Source organism: Lissotriton vulgaris, chromosome 4_1, assembly GCF_964263255.1.
Source record: "Lissotriton vulgaris chromosome 4_1, aLisVul1.2, whole genome shotgun sequence".
NCBI classification, from domain to species: domain Eukaryota; kingdom Metazoa; phylum Chordata; class Amphibia; order Caudata; family Salamandridae; genus Lissotriton; species Lissotriton vulgaris.
The window spans coordinates 526,777,819-526,798,961 of NC_141691.1; the positions used below are offsets into that span (position 1 = coordinate 526,777,819).

Genomic DNA, 21,143 nt, shown 5'->3' on the forward strand with positions numbered 1-21,143 from the left:
CTCGTCCTAATTCTCATGGCCCTGTGTGGTCCTCCTGGTCCCCTGCAACCAGGATTGTGTTTGTAATAATATGTCTGACTGCTCTAACATTTGCATTAGGAATAATGTTTATTCTGCAAGAGGAACGGTCTTCTGGGCAGTTGACAAATGTTACTTTGCCTTTTCCTTATCTATATTAATTGATACTCTAGCCCTCATAAAAGGAACACTGGAAAAGTCTATTCAAAGTGTTTTTTTTACATAGAATTGGACTAGATGGTTCTAGGATTTCCTTTCTGCTTGGGGTTGAAAAATATTGATGGTTCTGTTTGTAATATTAGCCATTACTTTCTCCTGCTAACAGTATGTTAATTATGACCCAATGCTCTGTTCACTTTGTACTCCTGCTTATACCTTATATATATACCCGCTTAATGAAATGTTTAGAATGTAAATGTCCACCTAGCAATGGATCAGGATATTGATGGATTTATGAGAATAAATGTGCAAAATATTTTCTATGTTTCTACTAGATCATAGGAATATCTTTAGCTCATGCTAAGAGGACCGACTGTTAAAGATTGCAGGAATCGCTGTTAGCATGAGCTAAAAGCCATTTTGTTCTTGGCAGCCATTTTAGTTTGCCATGTGCTCGCCATGTGCTTTCTCCCTCTTCCAGAGCCTTGCACAGGCTCAGAAAGGCCTAGCTGGTAGAATGCATCTGCTCCTAGTGTGTAACTGTCAGGCTATTCTTACTGAGATAAGCAGTTTAGTTCCTCCCCCCACTCGGTTGACTAAGCACTTCTTATGCATCCATATATGTATATGTGTGCACATTTGTACTGCTTCTTTTCTGAGTCTTCATGCTAACTCAGCAATAAACTGGCCATAAAAGGCCCCTGTTCTCTGTACTCCTTAGACTGTCTCCTACAGTGGCCTGTGGGTACTGTATGACGCAGTCTCCCTCAAGTGAGGTTATTAAATATGTTCCTTTGATATTACAGCTTCCATGCCAATTTCTTCTTTGTTGGTTTAAGGACACGTAACATCAGTGAACCCCTTAAAAGGTTTTTTCTTCTACACCTTTACCTGCTGAACTCTTTTCTTCAGAAATGTTTCTAAATCCGAAGGTAAGCCACAATCCACCCCATGTATCCAACCCGTGCACCAATGCAGTCAGCATTCATTTTTTACTTTGACCCGGTCTCAATTGACTATATACGTGCGGTTGGCACTTTGATATTTTAGGAGCTAGATTTCCCTAACAAATTTACAAATTCATAAGTCCAGTTTTACTGATTGGGTTTAATTTGTTTTGGTGTCATTTCAATGTCTCTATTTTTCTTAATAGGTGTGGGTTTTTCTTGTGTTGTGTTTTCACTTTATTACTGTTTGCGTGGTACATAAATACTTTACACATTGCTTCTAAGTTAAGCCTGGCTGCTTTTGTGGCAAGCTACAAGAAGGTTAAGCACAAGTTAACTTAGCGTGCACATGCCTGGTTGATCGTAAATAACTATGAGAGGATATCCTCGCATCCACTCTTGAGTCCCTGTATTTAAAAACAACTTTAAACAGAAACTACTGAAGTACCAGCTGGAGGCCTGTCTACATTAGATTGTATCCGGAAAGGTTTAAGAAAAACAATTGACACTAGTTGCAGGCTATGTAATTCTCCAAAGGAATCTATCATACCATAGTCTGCATTTGTCCGGCCTTGCTGAATGAGTGGCGCGCCATGCTAAAATCTTATTTTAATTTGTTGGCCATCCGTTCATGCAGGCCAGCCTTGGTGGCTTGCCTGCAAGTGATACATCCTCAACTCACAGCCCACTTCCTAAAGATTGTGGGCATTGCCAGAAGGACTTAAGGGCTGCAACTCATTTAAAAATAACTGTTAAATCCTGTACTGGCCCCGGGGAGCCCTCAGTTGCTTATGTCATCTGCCCTTGTACATTAAGAAAAGCCCGGCTGCACATTAAGTGAATTATGCAAACTGCATGCTTGTCAAATACAGCATTATGCACTTTACTCTTTTGCTAGTGTATATCACCTCTAATTACTCTGTTTGCGCGTGCTACATATTACGCTGATTTCAAAGCGCCTCTGCTCTAACAGTATACTATGCACTTGGCTTTACTCTTTTTAGAGTGTAGTACCTGGAACTATTCAAATTGCATGTGCATTGTGTGTACACTAAGAACAGTGCTGCTGCGATTAAGGCAATTATGCAAACTGGCTGCTTGCTAATTACTGCATTATGCATTTTACTCCTTATCAGTTTATTTTTTAGTTGAATTAGCGTTGTGCTCGAAGCACATTAATCAATATAATGTGTATTTTATTTATTTAGCTCATTAGCTCACTGTGTTTTTAAGTGGCCAGATTGTACGTGCATTGTAGTGCACCTTACTTGCAGCATTTTATTCATTGCATTTGTTGTTTTAAAAATGAATGTTTTACTGTTCCTACTTTTATTTTCCAGTTTTACTTTTCATGTATGCTTTCAATTACCTAAAACATGAAAAAATAAATATCAAGTGTTCAAGCATCCTTCTGTCCCTGTGTCCTCTTTTTAGCTGCCAGGATCTACACCCATCTTTTGCAAGCGTCCGACTGAATTTGGCTGGTTCTAGCACTAATTATGTTTTAGCAAGAAACTAGGAACCCAACGATCTGTCTGTCTGTGTTCACGCTCCTTTATCCATCCATCCATCCATCCATCTTCACACTCATTCGCCCATCATCACACTCATCCATTCTGACCCTCATTCATATTGACTTCCTCAGACTCATCTCTCCATCCATCTACACTCTCGTTTATCCATCCGTCCATCACCACCCGCATTTGCCCGTCTGCCTGTCCATCCTCAAATAAATGTATCTATCTGTCCGTCCTTTCTTCGTTCACTCATCCTCACACTCCTATTTCATTTACCCACCCGCGCCCAATCTCATTCCTCCCTCACAATGTGTCTCATTCATTTAATCAGCCTCAATCTTCTACAATCATCTCTTTATTCGTCAATCCACGCACGTGCTAGTCCAGCCTTACTTAGGTCGTGTCTCCCACACACCCCATTACTACAAGCGTTTTCACTCATAAATTAAAGACAGCCCTGTTGACTTTATTCTGGGGTGCTTCATGTCATAGCGTTCCCCGGTAACTGTTTTGGTGGCGAGCCTTCATTTTCTCGCGCACTATATAGCGGCAGCTAAGAGGTTAAGTCTTTCTGCTCGCCCCTAAAGACACGGCGCCATCGTGGGTTAATGGGCTTTTCGTGCCTGCTTCTCGGGGGTCTAAAGGGTTAATTGCATCGCAAGAGGAGATTTGACGCGAGAAGGTTCTTAAAAGGGAATGTGGTCCCATTCCTCGCAAACGAGCAAGGGAGAGGGTTGAGATCAATTTCTCGAGGGTGTATTTTATTTTTAGAGTAACTGAACCGAGCCCAGGGGGACCCTTTCCCCCCTCAAGGACATTTTCTACGTAGCAGACCACGAAATACAGGTTTATGATTGGTACAAAAAAACCTTACATCCCAAGAGCGAATAGCGCTGCCTTTGCCTCTCATATCTGCTGTCGGCGCCCGGGGTGTTTCTGCTGAGACGTGGGTGGGTCTGCGCTTGGCCTTCTCCGCACATCCCCAGCTGCGCCCCATTGTCCGGCGGCCGCGCTCGAGCGCCTGGGAGAGGCTGTGCTCGCGCCGCTGCTCCGCACGCGCCGACCAGGCACCAGCTGATTGCGCACACACTGCTTTGTGTAATGGTGCTGCGTCCCGCTCCTCATCCCCGAAAAGCACCAGGGTCCCCCGGCTGAGCGGCAGGGCGACGCGAGCCTCGGCTGCCGCGGATGTGCAGCTGACACAGGTGGGCGCTGCCGGTCCCCGTCTGGAGCTGGGGGTTTCAGGCCGCGCGTCGAGGATGTCCAGCCCGGCGGTGGTGAACGGGAGCCTGCCGAAGCCCTCTGCGGACATGGAGGCCTCGCTGGACCAGTGCTTGCAGCTGCGGATCTTCAAGATCATCGTCATCGGAGACTCCAACGTGGGAAAGACCTGCCTGACCTTCAGGTTCTGCGGCGGCACCTTCCCGGACAAAACCGAGGCCACCATCGGGGTGGATTTCAGGGAGAAGGCTGTGGAGATTGAAGGAGAGAAAATAAAGGTAAAGGGGTCTGGGAGCTGTCATATGGGGTATGGGGTGTCTCGGGGTAAGAGGCAGGAGAATGACTGGGCGCGCCCGCCCTGCCCGAAAATATTGTCCATGGTTCTTTCTCAGCTGTCCTGGGTCTTTCGGGGTACACTGCCAATGTTCTAGACGTACAAATGCCCACTTGTTTTTTTTCTGTTGTTTTCCGCACAGCAATCCCCCCTACAATGTCAGCGGGATGTACAGCTTTCTTCCCTATATATATTTTTTATTTCTAGATGTATTGTTTAAAAATGCCTTTCATTTCAGACTGCCAAATGTTACATTTGGTTTATTTATTAGCTTGAGTAAATAGGAATGCGTTGTTTTATGTGGATTCTGCTAAATTAAATAATACTAGCTCGACGCTTCTGCCTGAAGTGAAAAAACTGCGTGCATTGTATTTGTGAGGACCGTGACCTGTTTTGAAAAAAATACGGTAGGCTGCCTGTGGAAGCCGCCGCAGCTCCTCCTGCTGTCGGCCTACAGTTTAGGTGTAGGCCAGTAAGTAACATGTTTGTATACAAACACATGACGGGTCGGCTTATCGCATTGTGGTGTTTTAAAGTTGCCCCATTGTAGCTCCCAGTGCTTCGCCTAGACCTATATATATATATATATATATATATATTTTACCTTTCCATTATGGTTTCTGTCATTTTACCTTCCCCATATATCTGGGAATGCACGTACCAGATTGGCTAGAAAATGCAGAATCGCATGAGCTCTATTGGGACAACTGAAGAGTTGTGCACATAACTGAGGCTGAAAAGTAACGTTCTGCCTGAGTTTTCTGCTTTGTAGCCCCTCCTCAGAGATACCAATTTCAAGAAGCTTTGGTAAATATAGGTTGTAAATTTAGTGCACGTGGAAGGTACTGTATTGAGACCTTTGGTAATTACTTATGCTAATGGTTCCCCCTGAGACTACGACGCAGTTCATCTTCGACCCTTCTGGGCAGGCAACACACAGCTGCCATCATTTCCTCTGAGTCACCCCCAGCCCTGGAAATGCAGCCACAAGCCCTTAGCAGGCTAGGACTTGGAGGCTTACGCTTGTAATGTCGAACGTGTAACTCAAGTCCAGACTTCCAGAGTGTTCAATGCTGCACGGGCTCGGAGGTCTGCTTCTCAGTCTGTCCACACATTCCCCCCACCTCTTTGCCCACAAGGTGCATGCATCTACCTATCCCAGCCATGTCCTTTCCCCCCCCCCCCATTTTCTGTCTCTCCAGTGCATATCGACCACCAACATCCATGCATTCACCGATCAACCCTCAACCAAGCCTTCATGTATCAGTCCACCAATACACTTGCATCATTCTGCCCAAAACACCGTAGACCCCCACAGCTTTGAACTGCCTACTCACCCGTCTTTACACAGCCATCAATCCACCTATTCATCCAGCTGTCACGTGGATGTAACTGTATGGGCCCTTATACGTGGTGTTGTTTGGCTGAAGGCATATCTAAATACATTTGTCTGTGCATTTCTGAGTGTTTATGCGCATCTTGGTATTGTCTAGTGCATATGTGGAGCTTGGATGTGTATTTTCTGTTCATGCAGTCATACAACCATGTTAGTGATTAACATTCAACACAGAAACCTAAACAAGCCATACCTATTAGCTTTGCCAGTGTTTATTGGTAGTGTGGACAGAGCAGTAAAAACTCCACCTTATGATGTGTGTAAGGTGTTTGTAACAAAGCATCCAAACAACAATGCTGTTAAAAATAAAAGGAATTGTTAGACCTGGCTTGTCTAGCGGGTTTATCCCCAGACTTTTTGGCCTCCTGTTTTTGGTTGGTTGTATTACTCTGAGCCCTTTACCACTGCTGATCAGTGCTAAAGTGCACATGCTCTCCCTGTAAATTGTTATGATGGATTGGTGTTTCCATGATTGGTTATTTGATTTACTATTAAGTCCCTAGTACAGTGCATTGTGTGTCTAGGGCCTGTAAATCAAATGATGCTGGTGGGCCTGCAGCACTGATTGGGCCACCCACATATGCCGCCTGTAAATGTAACTCAGACATGCCACTGCAGTGTTTGTGCGCAGTTTGGTACTGCTACATCGACCTGGCAAGTGAACTCACTTGCCAGGCCCTAAACCTTCCATTTCCTTACATGTAAGTCATCCCTAAAGTAGGTTCAAGGTACCCCCTGTGGGCAGGGTGCAGTGAATGTGAGAGGTAGAACATACCCTGATGTGTGTGTGTGTGTGTGTGTGTGTGTGTGTGGCATGTCCTGATAGTGACATTCTGCCAATTCAATTTTTCACTATTGAAAGGCTATCTGTCCCATAGGATAGAATGGGAGTTTATTTATAACACCTTAGAAATATAACTTTGCATTGGGACACAATTGAAAGATGGAGTTTAGTATGCCTGTACTCAGAATATAAAAAGGCATCTTTTAGTAAAGATGATTTTTGTTTAAAGTCTGTTTATTAAAGTAAAAGCATAGAAAAACAGGAGGTCATGCAAATTAGGGGCTTACACCCCGGCCCAAATGGTGGCAACATTATATCAGAGCATATGACTTATAGATTTGGTAAAGATGATTTTTATATTGTGTGTTTAAAAAAACCACTTTTAGAAAGTATGTATTTTCTTGCTTAGCCCTCCTGTGTGCCCCTGCTGCTTTGTGGATTGACTGTCTGGCTTTGGAATGACTTAACACAAGACCACAAACGACAAAAATCCACAATACTGTACTGGTAGAAATAGCTTAGTTCTCTTAAGATGGTAAATGCAACACTTTGAGTTCAATGTACCTTTGAATGTATAACGCTATACAACAAAAGTGTTGCAGGGAAGGTGATGCGTCGGTCCCTTACACGCAGGGACGGTGATGCGTCAGTTTCTTACTGCGCTTTGGTGGCGATGCGGCTTGCAGCGCCGTGATGCGATGAAGATCTGGTGCGATGAAAATAAAGATGGCGTCTTCCCCTTGATGTGTGCACACCCGAAGGCCGTGCGGTGACTCAACGATTCTTCTGATCCCCGACAGGCCCTGCGACACGGTTCTCCGGTGATGCGAGACGCTTCAGCGAGGCGATGTGACAACTCAGCGGCGACACCCTTGTTCAGTGATGCGACGACAGCAGCTACACTCTTCTCCAGTGATGCGAGATGCTTCTGTGAAGCAATGCGACAGCTACAGCAGCAACACATTTGTTCAGTGATGCGACAACAGCGGCTGCGGCAGCAACACGCTTCTCCGGTGTTGCAAGATGCTTCTGCGATGCGACAGCTACGACACACTTCTTCAGTGATGTGACGGCTGCGGCAGCGACACGCTCCTTCCTCATGAGTCGCGCTTCCAGCTTCTTGCGACACGCAGTCCCTCAGAAAGCCCAACACAGTTGCAGGCTCTTCAAATCCCAGCTCCCCAAGAGTTCTTTGGAAGTCTTTTGTCCCTGAGACTTCAGCAGGAGGCAAGCTCTTTCTCAAGCCCATGGTGATCCTTCACAAGTTGATGAAAGTACACCCACAGTTCCTCTCTCCTTTCTTTGTCAGTCAGGCAACCACTGCAGGCCACTCCCCCAAGCAGCACTTCAGTTTAGGGATCGTCTCTCCTCAGTCTCTCTGGTTCCTTCTCCTCAGCAAAGGTTTCTTCTTGTTTCTCAAAAGTGATCTAAAGTTCTGGGGTTTGGGCCCCTCTTTTATACTCATTTTCTCTTTGTTCTCTGAAGGCAGAGAGGCATTTGCCTTATCCAAACCAGTTCTGGTCAGTCCTGGAGCACTTTGTTGACAAGACTCCTTCTTTCCTTTGACAGTGTGGGCTAGGGACATACTACAGGGGGTGGAGCCGGCATTGTGGAATGCAGGCACAGCCCTATTCAGGTCCCAGGTGCAATTCCTCCCTCCGATCTGCATGCAGATCTCTCTATTCAGCCCTGTGCTGTCTCCCCCAGTCTCTGGAATCCCCCAGCCCCTGTCACTCAAACTCCAGATAAGGATTACACAACCTAGCAGAGGCAGGCTTGGATGGTTAAACAAGAAAATACATACTTTCTAAAAGTGGTATTTTCAAACGCAGTTAAAACCAACTTTACTAAAAAATGTATTTTATTCTGAGTTCAGACATACTAAACAAAAATTTCTACCTAGTTCCCTGAGTCCGTTAGGATTATAAGATGTAATAATCAAACTGCCCATTCTGGCCTATGGGGAACAGGTGGCCTTGGAATAGTGAAAAACGAAAATGGCTGTAATTCACGATTAGGACATGCCACACACATCAGGGCTTGTCCTACCTTATACTTACAAAGCACCCTGCCTAGGGGTGTATGATATGAAGAAAAGGGAAGGTTTAGGGACTGGCAAGTGGGTGCACTTGCCCAGTCAGCATGGCAGTACCAGACTGCACACAGGCTCTGCAATGGCAGACCTGAGACACATTTTATGAGGCTGCTTCTGTGGGTGGCACAACCAGTGCTGCAAACCCACCAGCAGCATTTGATTTATAAGCCCTGGGCACACTCAGTGCACTGTACTGGGGTACTATAATTGAAATGTTATATTGTGTATCCTCTATTGGTAAAGATTTTAAATAATCAATCAATAAACATTATCTATCTGTCTCACTGTACTAGGGTCTGACAAGTAAACCAAACCAGCCAATCATAGTCACTAATACACACATCAATTTACAATAGGGAGAGCATATGCACTTTAGCACTGATCAGCAGTGGTGAAGTGCCCAGAGTGATAAAACCAACAAAAACAGGTCAGACAAATTACAGGAGGAAGCCAAAAAGTTCACTAACCCTTCAAAACGGGTCACGTCCAACACACCTGAATAGGCCCTGTCTGCCTTGGACAATGCTGTTTCCACCTCCTGCCAGGAAGCTGGACCAGAGAGAACAGAACTGGTTTTGTCTGAGCACAGAGCCTCTCTGCACCAGGAGAACAAAGGCATTTTCTGTATAAATAGTGGGACCCAGTTCCCAGTATTTTAGACTACTGCTGCACTGAGGAACCGGGAAGGCTGGAGGAGGAGTATGCCCCTGTGCTGTTGCAGTTGACCTGCAGCTGTTGCTTCTGTCTTGGGCAGGGAAAGGACTGCACTGTGCTTTCATCATCCTGTTGTTAGAGTTTTCTACAAGGGCTTGAAGTAGAGTTTGCCTCTTTTTGGACGTCTCAGGGATAGAAAATACTTTAAAGATTACTTCTGGGATTCAACAGGAACTTTTGACATGGAGAAGAGCTGGAGAATCGGAGGAGAAGTACTGTCTGTTTGCTGTGTGCTGTCTAGGGTTGGCCTGCAGGGGCTGTTTCTGTCAAGGAAAGGACAAGGACTTTGCTGTGTCCCCTGCTTGAGGAAGATCTCTAAGGGCTTCAAGTAGAGCTTGCTTCCTGTTTTGAATCCTCAGGGATACAAAAACTTCACCCCAGCTCCTCTGAACTTCCTTGCTGGGAGTTCTGACCTGCCAATAGTTGGCTGCTGCTATTCTGGGCCTCTGGAGGTTTTTCCTGCTGTTGGGAGCTGGAAAAGTATTGCAACAACGAGAAGCGTGACACATCCGCACCTGTTTCCAACTCATCGCTGAAGATACTGACGCAGCGCCTGCCTGCGGTGGGAGAAATCACTGCATGGAGTGCACCGATCTCCGACGTCCGAGATCACTGCACCGATTCTGACACAGGCCCTGCTGAGTGGCTGCAAAACCAATGCATCATGGGATCGCGGCTGGAGAAACCAACACAGCGCCGTTGTTGCCACCGCATCGAGAACAGACGCATCCCTGATCCTCACGCATCGCACCAGGGCGACAAGTCTACAAGAACACTGGGGCCGCAGTAAGAAACCGACGCATCACCTCCCTTTCAGTAAGGAACAGACGCATCACCTCCCCTGCATGGCAGTAAGGAACCAACGCATCAACTCCCATGGAGTAATTGACCAACGCCTCCCCTTCCCTGCACGTAATGAAACAACGCATTACCTTCCCTGCGGTTGTTCTTGCTTTTGATTTTGACGCATCCAAGGTACTGTGTGTTGAAAGTGTTGCATATATAGTTTTTTATGGACAGAATTGTTTCTACCTTTTTTTAAAACTCATATTTTATTACTGTAGTGTGGATTTTTGTCGTTTTGGCCTTGTTTGGTTTAGATAAAGATTATTTATTTGTCTAAACTGGTGTGGTGTCCATTTGTAGCGTTTTCAGTTTTGCTGTATGTGTGCATAAATGCTTTACACACTGCCTCTGAGATAAGCCTGTCTGCTCGTGCCAAGCTACAAAGTGGGTGAGCAGAGGTTATTTTAGACGTGTATTCCCCTTACCCTGACTAGGAAGAATGGTCCCTACTTGGACAAAGGTGCCAAACATTGCCAACTAGAGACCCCCATTTCTAACAGGAAATCATTGATTTTAATAAAAAGGGGAAGGAATGGTAAGTGAAGAAAATCACAGGAATAATGCTAAAATATACCTACCAACACAACAAGCAAAATAACCTGTTCTCAAACGTGCCCAAGGGGGCAGGAGTGCACCATGAAAATTATTTGTGGCACATCCATCCTCCTAGAGATCACTGAAGCTAGTTACCTTGTGGGATGCAAGCTGTTTCTCTTTGGTAATGTTGCAGGTTTCCAGTATGTTTTCCAGTGGATTCCTGAGAAGAGTTGCTGGTGGTACAGGAATTAATCCAAGTAGCACACACATTGATTTAGGATGTCTCCTGTTCTGACTGAGTGCCCACCTTACATAGAGGAAATCTCCCAGAGGTCATAGTAAGCAAAGTCCAACGTGGCAGAAGTCCTCCCTTTTAAGATAGAGCTCTTCACAATCTCACCCTCTCCCAAATACAGAGGAATACCAGTGCCTTTGAGTACTATTCGCAACTCGGCATCCCACAGAGGGAAAAAAAAGGATGCGTCTGAAATAGGCCTACAGGTGACTGGGCTGTGGTGATAGGAGACCATCTGCACTAAGCTAGGGTAGTTCAGACTACTTCTGTACTCCTATTCTTTCTCATCTCTGCAAATACTTTGAAGTCTGAGCAGGGGCAGATGATCAACCGTAAATGATTCCAGGAGTTTAACTGGAATTGTCGCCATCCCAAAACTTCAGCTGCTTAAACTTACATCAGAACCGTATAACTTGCCACATGAGGATCTGCACAAGGTGAACTGTACTAATAAAGCTAGATTATAATGCACTCTATTTTAACACTTGCACCTTCCAGTGACAGTCTATTGACCTGCGCAATTGGTAGGCCAGCCTCATTATAAAAGGGGAAGTGCCTAGAAGCAGATCCCAGTGCCATATAATGGGAGCCCATTGGACCGAGGCCCATAAAGCAGACCTCTGCCCATCAGATATCAACAATCCAGAGGTCAAAAAGAAAACCCAGACCAACACCTAGGACTGATAACGATAAGTTAATATAATGAATTGCATGGTTACATGTTATATTAACCCCTTGCCCGCGGCCGGAATTCCGCTCCTGTGCGGCACATTCCGATCGCGGGCGTGGTCATGACGGCTGGGAGCCGTCATCAGCACACGAGCACTGTGTGCCATGACTGCTCCCAGCCGTCATCAGCATTGAAGGGGTTAATGTTACATACCAGATATTGAATTAGATGAAGGTGAAACGGCGGCCCTCATTCTGCTGTATCTCAGTGCTGCTTTCGACACAGTGTCTCACTACGTTTTGGTGAGAGCCTTGCAGTCATTGGGCTTGGCGGTAACGTCCTTGGAGTGGCTCTGTTCTTTCTTAAAGAACCTAGCTTTCCAGGTCCTCTCTTCGTCAGCAAGCTCTAACTTCCATCCGTCCCCATATGGAGTTCCATAGGGCTTGGTGCTGAGCCCACTATTATGTAATGTGTATGTCTGTCCATTTGCTAAAATTAAACTGGGACAAGACTGAAGTCATGATCTTGGGTAAAAACAGGCTCTTTGGGGACCACAACAGTGGCCCTCTGAAATGGGAGCTTTACCCATGCCAATGCATCATGTTCGTAATTTGGGTTTCATTGTAGACGAACATCTGTCAATGAAACAAGTCGCCATGGTGTTCTCTACCTGTTTACCTCATTTACTGTTCTGAAATGGCTAAAGAAGATTTAATGGATGATTGCTCTCTCAGCATAGAGAACAGTAGTCCATGCCCTAGTTACTTCTAGACTGGACTACGGCAATGTTCTTTTTCCAGGGTCCAACAAAGCAATGATCCAAAGACTTCAATTAGTGCAAAATTTGGCTGCCAGTCTTCTTTGTTGTGTGCCTAAGTCTCATCTGTTTCGGGTTTTCTTCGTGATCTACACTGGCTGACGGTGGAGAAACTGGTGAACTACCGACCCATTTCACTCCTCCCCTGTATCAGCAAGGTGGCCGAGAAATTGGTCAATGGCCAACTGTCACGGTACTTAGAAGCCAACAACATCTTACGGCAGTCCCAGACGGGTTTCTGCCCAGGTCATGGCACGGACTCCGCCCTCCTCGCCGTCATAGAGGAGGCGAGATGCATCCTGGATTCAGGAGGATCAGTGGCAGTGATCCTCCTGGATTTAAGTGCAGCCTTCGACACAGTTAACCATCGTGTCCTTCTTCATCGGCTAGCTGCGGTAGGGATTGCAAGTTCAGCGCTCAAGTGGATAGAGTCTTTCCTCTCAGGGCGCTCGTTCCAGGTGTGGGATGGCAACTTCCACTCTGCCACCCTCCCCCTCACGAGCGGGGTCCCCCAGGGGTCCTCATTAAGCCCAACTTTATTCAATGCTTACATGGCACCCCTTGAAGATGTGGTCACCCCCTTCGGGATTAAAATAGTAAGCTACGCAGACGACACCCAACTAGTCGTCTCACTTTCCCAACTGGACAAACACCCGGACAATCTACAAAACTGCCTTAAAAATATCCACACCTGGATGTGTGAGTCAGCACTCAAATTAAACGGGTCAAAGACCGAGGTCATGCTTCTGGGCAAGCAGTGGTCCACCATCCCTCCTTCGGTTTGGCCAGTCGTTTTCGGGGAAATCCCCACCCCGAAACAGGAAATTAAAACCCTAGGAGTATGGCTAGAGCCCGAGCTGTCGGTGAAGACTCAAGCTACCAAGACAGCAGGGACCTGCTTTGGCCTAATGCGCTCCATCCGGAAGATCCTCCCACTACTCCCGCCCCTATCCAGGAAACTCCTAGTCCAGGGCCTGGTGCTCGCATGGCTGGACTATTGCAACATGATATACCTCGGAGCACCAGAAGCTACCCTGTCCAAACTCCAGCGAACGCAGAACGCAGCCGCCCGGCTACTTTGGAATCTCCCCTCCAGAGTATCAGCCAGGCCAGCAATCCAGGCTCTTCACTGGCTTCCAATCCGCCAAAGGGTCGATTTCAAGACCCTTTGCACTGCACACAAGCTGCTTAATGGTTCCGGCCCAAATATCTTAAGAGACCTGGTTACTCCTTACAAAGTCCCCAGGTCCCTCCGCTCGGAGAATGAGAATCTGGCCAATGTCCCTAGACATAGGAAGACACGTACGGGCGGCCGCCGCTTTTCGATTAATGCATCCACGAGATGGAACGCTCTCCCCCGTACCCTCCGACTGGAATCCAATCACTTGATGTTCAGGAAGAAATTGAAAACAATGTTGTTTCCTAAATAAAAATCCCCCCTTCTGCCCTCAGGTTCGCCTTCAAGATTATAGCGCGGGGATGCCCTCGGGTCACCAGGCGCTTTACAAATCGCTAAAATAAAAATAAAAAAAAATAAAGCTTTGTGCCATATGTTTAAAATTAAAACAGGAGTGGCCCTGCAATAGCTTCAAGATCTGGTTCCGTATTATCAGCCCTCGCTTCCTCTGCGCTCCGCCCAGCAGACTAGGTTCGTAGTCTAACAAGTCAGATATATTCGTATGCAAGGTTGGTCCTTAACCTATTTAAGGCTGATCCTTTTGAATTCTCTACCTGCTTCCCTTTGAGACGAAACAAGTGTTTGGTGCCTTCCGCAAGGATTTAAAGACTTGGTTATTATGACATTTAATACTTTTCCTTTTATCACTCACTACTTTTCCTTCCCTACCAGCCTGGCGTCGGGAAACCCTGTGAGGTAGCTGTGCACCCTACAAATTCAATTTAATAATAATAGAATCCCAAGACAGGATGGGTTTTCACACACTGATATTAAACATATGAAAGAGCAGCTATTTGCCTTCTCATATAAAATCAGAAGTGTCCAACACCCTCCTTAGGTAGGCGGCCCCCTTAAGGAAGCCACGGGACAGTGGGTCCCCTAACAGTGGCACCACAAAAAAACAAAATAGATCATAAACAAACAGTAAAATGCAGATCCTAAACTTAAAAATTAAGAACTGCGGAAGCTCCAGTTGGTGTTGGATCGGTGAAGCATCTATGTCTTGAAATTCAAAAAACGTACTGGATAAATACAATTGCTGAAAAATAAGCCTATAACAGGTAATTTTCATAATCCTAAAACTTGGTTAAAAAAAACATTGATAATGTTTCCATTCTAGCAGTGGCATAGGTGCTGGTATTCAGATTTACGGTTCAGCAGGGCTCCTAACATTATAATTAGAACCAGATGTAGGCATGGAGCTTGAATTACTTCCTGTTACCTAACCTAATTTTTGGGGATGGAAGTAAAATACTGGAGAATCAACCTTCGGAAAATAATATATATATATGTGAGTGTCCGATGGTATACACTCAAAAATCAATTGCTTGGATTTCAACAGATACAACATTCTGGCATATGGCCTTCAAAGTGAAGACCAACAGCCACACTATTGTCGTAATTAAGTGACCTGGTTCTTAAAATATAATTTTCCCATAAACCAAAGAAGGGTCTGATATTGTTCACCAAATTGCTTATGGTTTGTGCCTAGCAATATAAAATGGATACAAATTAGCTGATCATGAGAGTTAGAGATGACGTTCTGCTGCAACCTATACATTAATAGAAAAACTCCGCTTAGCATTCCAGCCAATCAACACATTTAAACCCCCAATCCCCTTACCCCAGAATGGCATTTGTCAATAGATTTCAGCATATGGTTGAGCGGTGCTTTGGATAAAACACTATTAGGAAAGTATTTCACTTGGCCTCTTCTTAGTGAGCAGGAACGCATTAAAGTTAGAACACAACAAAATAATAATGTTTTGTATAATTTGTGGGCTTTACCGCTTTTTGTAAATATGAAAAGGATTTTAACCAATTATAATCTTTTAAGGGGACACCAATTCTATCTTCCACGTAGCTCTTGATTTTTGGTGCAATTTAAAGCATCCCTGAATTTTAAAGTATCTTGTTGTTTCTCACCAGATAGACGTCCAGCCCTTCATAATTTTTAAGTAACATTTTTCTAGAGAGAATTGTGTATCTTAAAATCTATATAAGAAGCCCAAAAATTGAAAGGGAGCTCTGGTTATGCTATTTATAGTGCAGACCATTTCATCTTGAAATTTGCTGGAGTGGAATATTGGGACGGAAATATCCTATGCATGGTGTTCAGTCTTTTTCCCCTGACCGAAGTACCCAACTACATGTATCTGGTATCCTGGTGTTTGATTTTGGTCATAGCATCACACTAATCTAGTGTGAGCGCAGAGGCCTAGGCATGTCATTTGACAACAGTGAGGTCCTTTATCTTTTCTGTGATCTGGCAGGTTGAAGCAAGTGTGCACAATTACACTGACGGTGGGCTACTGTTCTTCTCACAAGTTTAGTACAAGGAACAGTGGTGGCAGCATGTGTGTTTTGTGAATCCATAATAGTGACCAGACCTTTTTATCTGTGTCAAAGGAGTGGAGGCCTACTGGCCAACCTGTGTAAAGGTCTGCTTATGTGTGCCAACCCAAATCCTACTGCTAACATCCCAGCTGCACGTTGTGCAGGTTTGCATTTGTGGCCTGCGTGGCACATGCATTGTGTGTATGAGTGAACCAGAGTAATAGAGACCTATGGGAACTATTTTGGGATACCGGCCAGGCCTTGTGCACAAGATTGAGGTGAGGTTGGTGGAGGAGACCTGACACAAGTGAGGAGAGAGGAAACTAGGCTCCTTTAGAAATTCAATAGGGTATTTTGCTGAGAGGGTCTGGTGATTATGTTATGTTATACTGCATTTCTAAAGCGCACAGCTACTCAGTGTCCCGGCGCTGCTACAGTGAATCCCCCACCGCCCACCTAGGAAGAAAGCATCACAAGAAAGGACTGTTTTCAGTTTCTTCTTAAAAGATTAGCGGGTCCGAGACCCTCCTAAGCGCAAGGGGAAGCTCATTCCAGGCAAGGCCAGCTTTGCGAGTGAAAGAGCAGCCCCCAGCCTATGACGCAGAAACCACGGATTCTGTATGAGGAGTTGGTCCGATGACCGCAAATGCCTAGATGGAATGTAGAAAGCGAACGCTTCTGAAGATAGAGTGGGCCCTGTCCATACAAGGTTCGTTGGACAACGGCCAGCATTTTAAATTTCAGGCGAACCTCCACTGGGAGCCAGTGGGGGTGCCGGAGATGAACCTGCACACTCTGCCTAGACAAAAAACCCAGCAAGATTCTCGCCGCCGCGTTTTGAACTACCTGCAGTTTTTTTATCAGATAGCCCGGGCAGCCCACTAGAAGCGCGTTGGAATAGTCTAGCCTGGACAGAATCAGCGCCCGGACCACCGTTTCTTTAGCCTCTGCAGGCAGGAGGGGGAGAAATTTGCACAGTAAGCCAAAACAAGTCCCCGTGAGTTTTTTGACATGCATCGCAAAATTAAAAATTCAAATTTTCCTCAAACCAGATCCCTAAGTTTTTTGCAAAACCTTTGTCAGATTGAGGAGGCGGAAAGTCTGGAGGCCACAGTCTGGCTCTGAAATCCGCAGGAAACGCTCCAAAAAGGAGCACCTCAGATTTCTCTTCGTTACATTTGAGCTGCGCGTTGGACAACCAGCGAAACACAGCAGAGAGACCAAGCTGAGCCGAACGGACCGACTCCTCGCCCCTTCTCCAGGTGAACAATAGTTGCGTGTCATCCGCATAGGCCATCACCTTAGCCCCCAGTGACTTCGCTAGGTAAACCAGGGGAGTCACGGAGATGTTAAACAAAAGGGGGCTAAGCGAAGAGCCCTGCGGGACGCCAGTGGAGAGAGGGGATGGAGACTAGGCAAATGGCGGCAACCAGACCTGCTGAGATCTATCCTCCAGAAAGGATCGAAACCAGCTCCAGGCTGAGCCCGCAATACCGATGGCATCCAACCGCTCCAGGAGGAGAGCGTGAGGAACCGTATCGAATGCCGCCGAGAGATCCAGCATCACTAAAGCTGCTCTCCCGCCGGCATGCAAACAGTCCCTGATAGCCTCCACCACCTCCAACAGTGCCAACTCCGTGCTATGGGCGGCTCGGAACCCAGATTGCGCAGGGTGCAGCACGCCCGCCTTCGCCACAAAGTTCGTAAGCTGCGAGGTGACCGCCTTTTCGCAGACCTTGGACAGTCTTCTAGCACTGTCTGTTGGTAGATGGTGAGAGTGAAGGTTGGGACTGCAGTCTCTACTGCTCAAGGTGAATAGGAAGCTTTGAATGAGGGCAGCTTTCGGTATTTCCCCTGATCAAGCTTCATTGCAGCTGATAATGGCCAAGTGCAAAAAGTTCACACTGCTTTGTGCTTCTATTGTGGGTGCTTCATTTTGTAGACTGCCGTGTAGTGAGGAGCAAGCTGTGTCTAGAGAGTAGCCTTGCAATGACACTTGAAATGAGAACAACCTTAAACTAGTTCTGAAAGTGCAGGCAGTGGATCCACATCTCCTGTCTGCTTTGACTATATAAAAGTGAGATCCAGGGGCGTGTCCAAGATGGCGGCGGAGTAGGACGTATCTTCAGGTCCCTCCGGCGCCACGATTTACAAAGCTTAGTCTAGCATCCTCTCGGGAGCTCTTCTGGCCTTTAGACGGCCTGGGGGAGTCCCGCGGGGTGATTTCGACCCGAGCGGAGCTCATGCGGAGTCCCTAGCTGCCCGGGGAGCTGAGATAGTGGATAGCCGAGGGGGGCGGACCGTGCCCACAAGTGCTGCCGGTGGAGCATCGGGGATCTCCCTGCCCTCGGAACAGAACGCGAAGGTGCCGCATTCGTGGAGTCCTGGGTCCAGGAGGACGGAGGGGACGGCCGCCGGTGAGACGGGGGCCCCCGGTGAACGGCATCACCCTAGAGCGGGGTTGGGCGGCCTAGCGCTTGCGGTCCCCGCCGGACTAGGCTCTTGGGGACTTGCCATCCGGTCCCCGAGACCCTGTGGTGGTGGCGTTGTTGCCGGGACCCCCGCTACTGAGCTGACTGGGTGTTGTAACTGACGGCGAGAGGTGCGGCCCGGAGGCCTGATCTAATCGAGGCCGAGGATTGGGGGCCTAGCCGTCGGGACACCGGCAGAGCAGAGAACTCCAGCGCGGCCACAGACAACAAGAGGTTGGTGCGCTTGCCCCCGACGTCCCCCCACCGAGTACAGGGGAGGACTAGGGGCGATCCACGAGTGCGATACGGGCCCGGTGGTGGGCCCCCCTGGTCCACGTGAGGAAGTTGGGCCGAGGCTGCTGCGTGGGGCTGGACAGGACGAGGCCTGCATTCGTGACCACAGCCCAGATACATTGCTTTTGGCCGTGGCGCTCCTCATCTCCCCGCCGCCTGCAGGGTTCCGAGGGAAGACTCCGGGACACAGCTACGGCCTGCCACCACTGGGTTCCTGCCAGTCGCCTGGACCACGAGGGGCCTAGACTAGACTCCCCGAGGACTGGGACGGTGAGCGGCTTGCCCGGGGCCCTCCCCTGACGAGAGTGCACAGAGTGGTGAGCGGGGCGATCTGCCGAAGCAGTGGATTGGACTCCGCGTAATGGCAGGCAGACTCCGCAAGGGACAAGAGAAACCTGGCAAGGACGGCCATCCGGGGGGGGGGGGCGCCGGCCCCAGCAGCTCCCCCAAACAAAAGGACGGCGATGCCCCGGCTACCAAGGCCTTTATGTTGGAACTATTTGCAGCAATTAAAGAAGATATAACCGAACTACGCACCCAGCTAGCCTCTGATCTCCGCGAGGTCCGTAGGGATGTGGATGGCATAGGCGAAAGGGTGGCGACGCTTGAAGAGCACGACTTGGGCCTGGCAGGTGATGTCCATCAGTTGCAGCAAGACGTCCTCAGACTTACAGAACAGAACCTGGATCTCCAATCCCACGCTGAGGATTTGGAAAACCGCTCCTGCCGGAATAACATCCGTATCCGGGCGGTGCCAAGCGGAGGGGAGTCCGGAGACCTGCGGGGCTACTTAGAGGCCCTTTTCCTGCAGATCCTAGATGAGGCAGACTTAAGTGAAATCCGCATGGACCGGGTTCACAGAGTGGGTCTACCGAGAGGAGCTGGGGCGCCGCCACCGGACATCTTGGTGTGTGTCCCACGATTTCCAGCTCAAGGAGAGAATATTGCGAAAGACCAGAGGGATCGCCTCTCTACAATTCCGAGACCATCGACCCCAGCTTTTCCAGGTCTGGCGGTCTCTACGCTCCAAAAGCGACATGAGTTCCGACCGGTGACTTCCTTTCTGCGTGAGCAAAATGTGCCTTACTCCTGGGGTCACCCGTTCAGAATAGTCTTCAGATGGCAGAACAGACTGGTCCAGACCAGGTCCTTACAAGAAGCCAAGGACCTACTTGGCCTGGATGATACTGCTCCCGCCTCGAGCGACGGGAGCCTCCGACGGAGGCATCGACGACTATCTTCGTCTTGGCAGAGAGTGGGGAGACTGGCGACGGCGACGAGACTGGACCCCGCATCGGAGCTGCAGGAGAGGGGGGCGTCGGTGGCTTCGGCGACAGTGAACCCCTCACTGCATAGCTCTTCAGCGGCCTGATCCCGAGAGTGACCTCATCTGGGCGCCGGGGGACCCCCCTCCCCCTTTCAGGTACTATGGACAATGTATTATTTGTGGAACCGCTCTGCGGAGAAGGTGCCTGGAGCTCCGAGGACTGCGGACTAGACTTGTCCGGTACGCATCTGACAGCGGTGCCATACTTCTTGGTATCCTTTACAATCGTGTTATCTTTCTTTCTGGTTGGGGTTATTTGGTCTCTGGGGACCTGGGGGTCGGGGTGGGGGGCAGGGAGGGGTGAAGGGGAGGGAGTGGTGGTAACAGAGGGGGAAACGTGTGTGTGTGTGTGTGTGTGTGTGCGATTTCGACTTGATGTGTGATGGTTGGTTGGGGCGGGTCATGAGGTGGATCCTTGAATATCCTATGTGCTTCTTTGGAAGGTCCCCTCCACTGACGACCTCGGCTCCCTTGGTTCATGGGTTGTCGGGAGGTGGGAGGAGGGGGAATGGGGATCTCGCTAGGTTGCCAGGAACTAGGGGGGGGGAGGTCCTTGGGATTGGGTGATGGAGGAGACACGGTCTACGGTGCGAGAGCCTCGTCCGGCCACCTCCACCGAGGAGTTCAGTGATGACAGGTTTGGTCTGCGGCGGGGGAATGTTTGGCTGACCCGCTGTGCATGGGAAGAACAAATGTGGACCGATACGGGCCTCCTGGATGAGCATGAGTGGGTGTTGGCTCTGTAATGCCTGTGATCATTGGCACGTGGAATGTTAAAGGTCTAAACTCCCCACAGAAACGCCAGAAAATCTGGAAATATGTTGTCGACCATCACTCAGATGTGGTAGGCCTCCAAGAGACACACCTGGCCCGCAAGGATGAATCTCGGCTGAAACCTAAACAATTCCCTCTCATCTATCAATCCTCCGCAGCCACAAAGCACAGGGGGGTGGCTCTGATGTTTCACTCCACCCTACATTTTCAACAGATGGGATTCCGGAACGATAGGGAGGGACGCTGGTTGATGGTCAAGGGAGTATTACTCGGCAGACCGTGCACGTTCCTGGTCCTCTACGCCCCCAATGTAGGCCAGAACGGCTTCCTACGGGACCTCCTCCGAGAGGTGGAGGGCTTTGTGGAGGGTGAGCTTGTGGTCCTGGGGGACTTTAATTTGTTGTGGGACCGAG

At 48.1% G+C, this 21,143-nt stretch overlaps 1 protein-coding gene across 1 annotated transcript in view; it reads left to right on the top strand.

Annotated features, from left to right (window-relative positions):
• Window positions 1-3,295: 3,295 nt before the first annotated feature.
• The window catches only part of RAB33A (RAB33A, member RAS oncogene family), an 84,166-nt gene continuing 66,318 nt past the window's right edge, over window positions 3,296-21,143 (top strand). Inside the window, exon 1 of the mRNA XM_086966804.1 lies at window positions 3,296-4,140. Within this exon, the coding sequence (XP_086822930.1) occupies window positions 3,901-4,140 (240 nt within the window). The 5' untranslated portion in view covers window positions 3,296-3,900. The remainder of the gene's footprint in view (window positions 4,141-21,143) is intronic.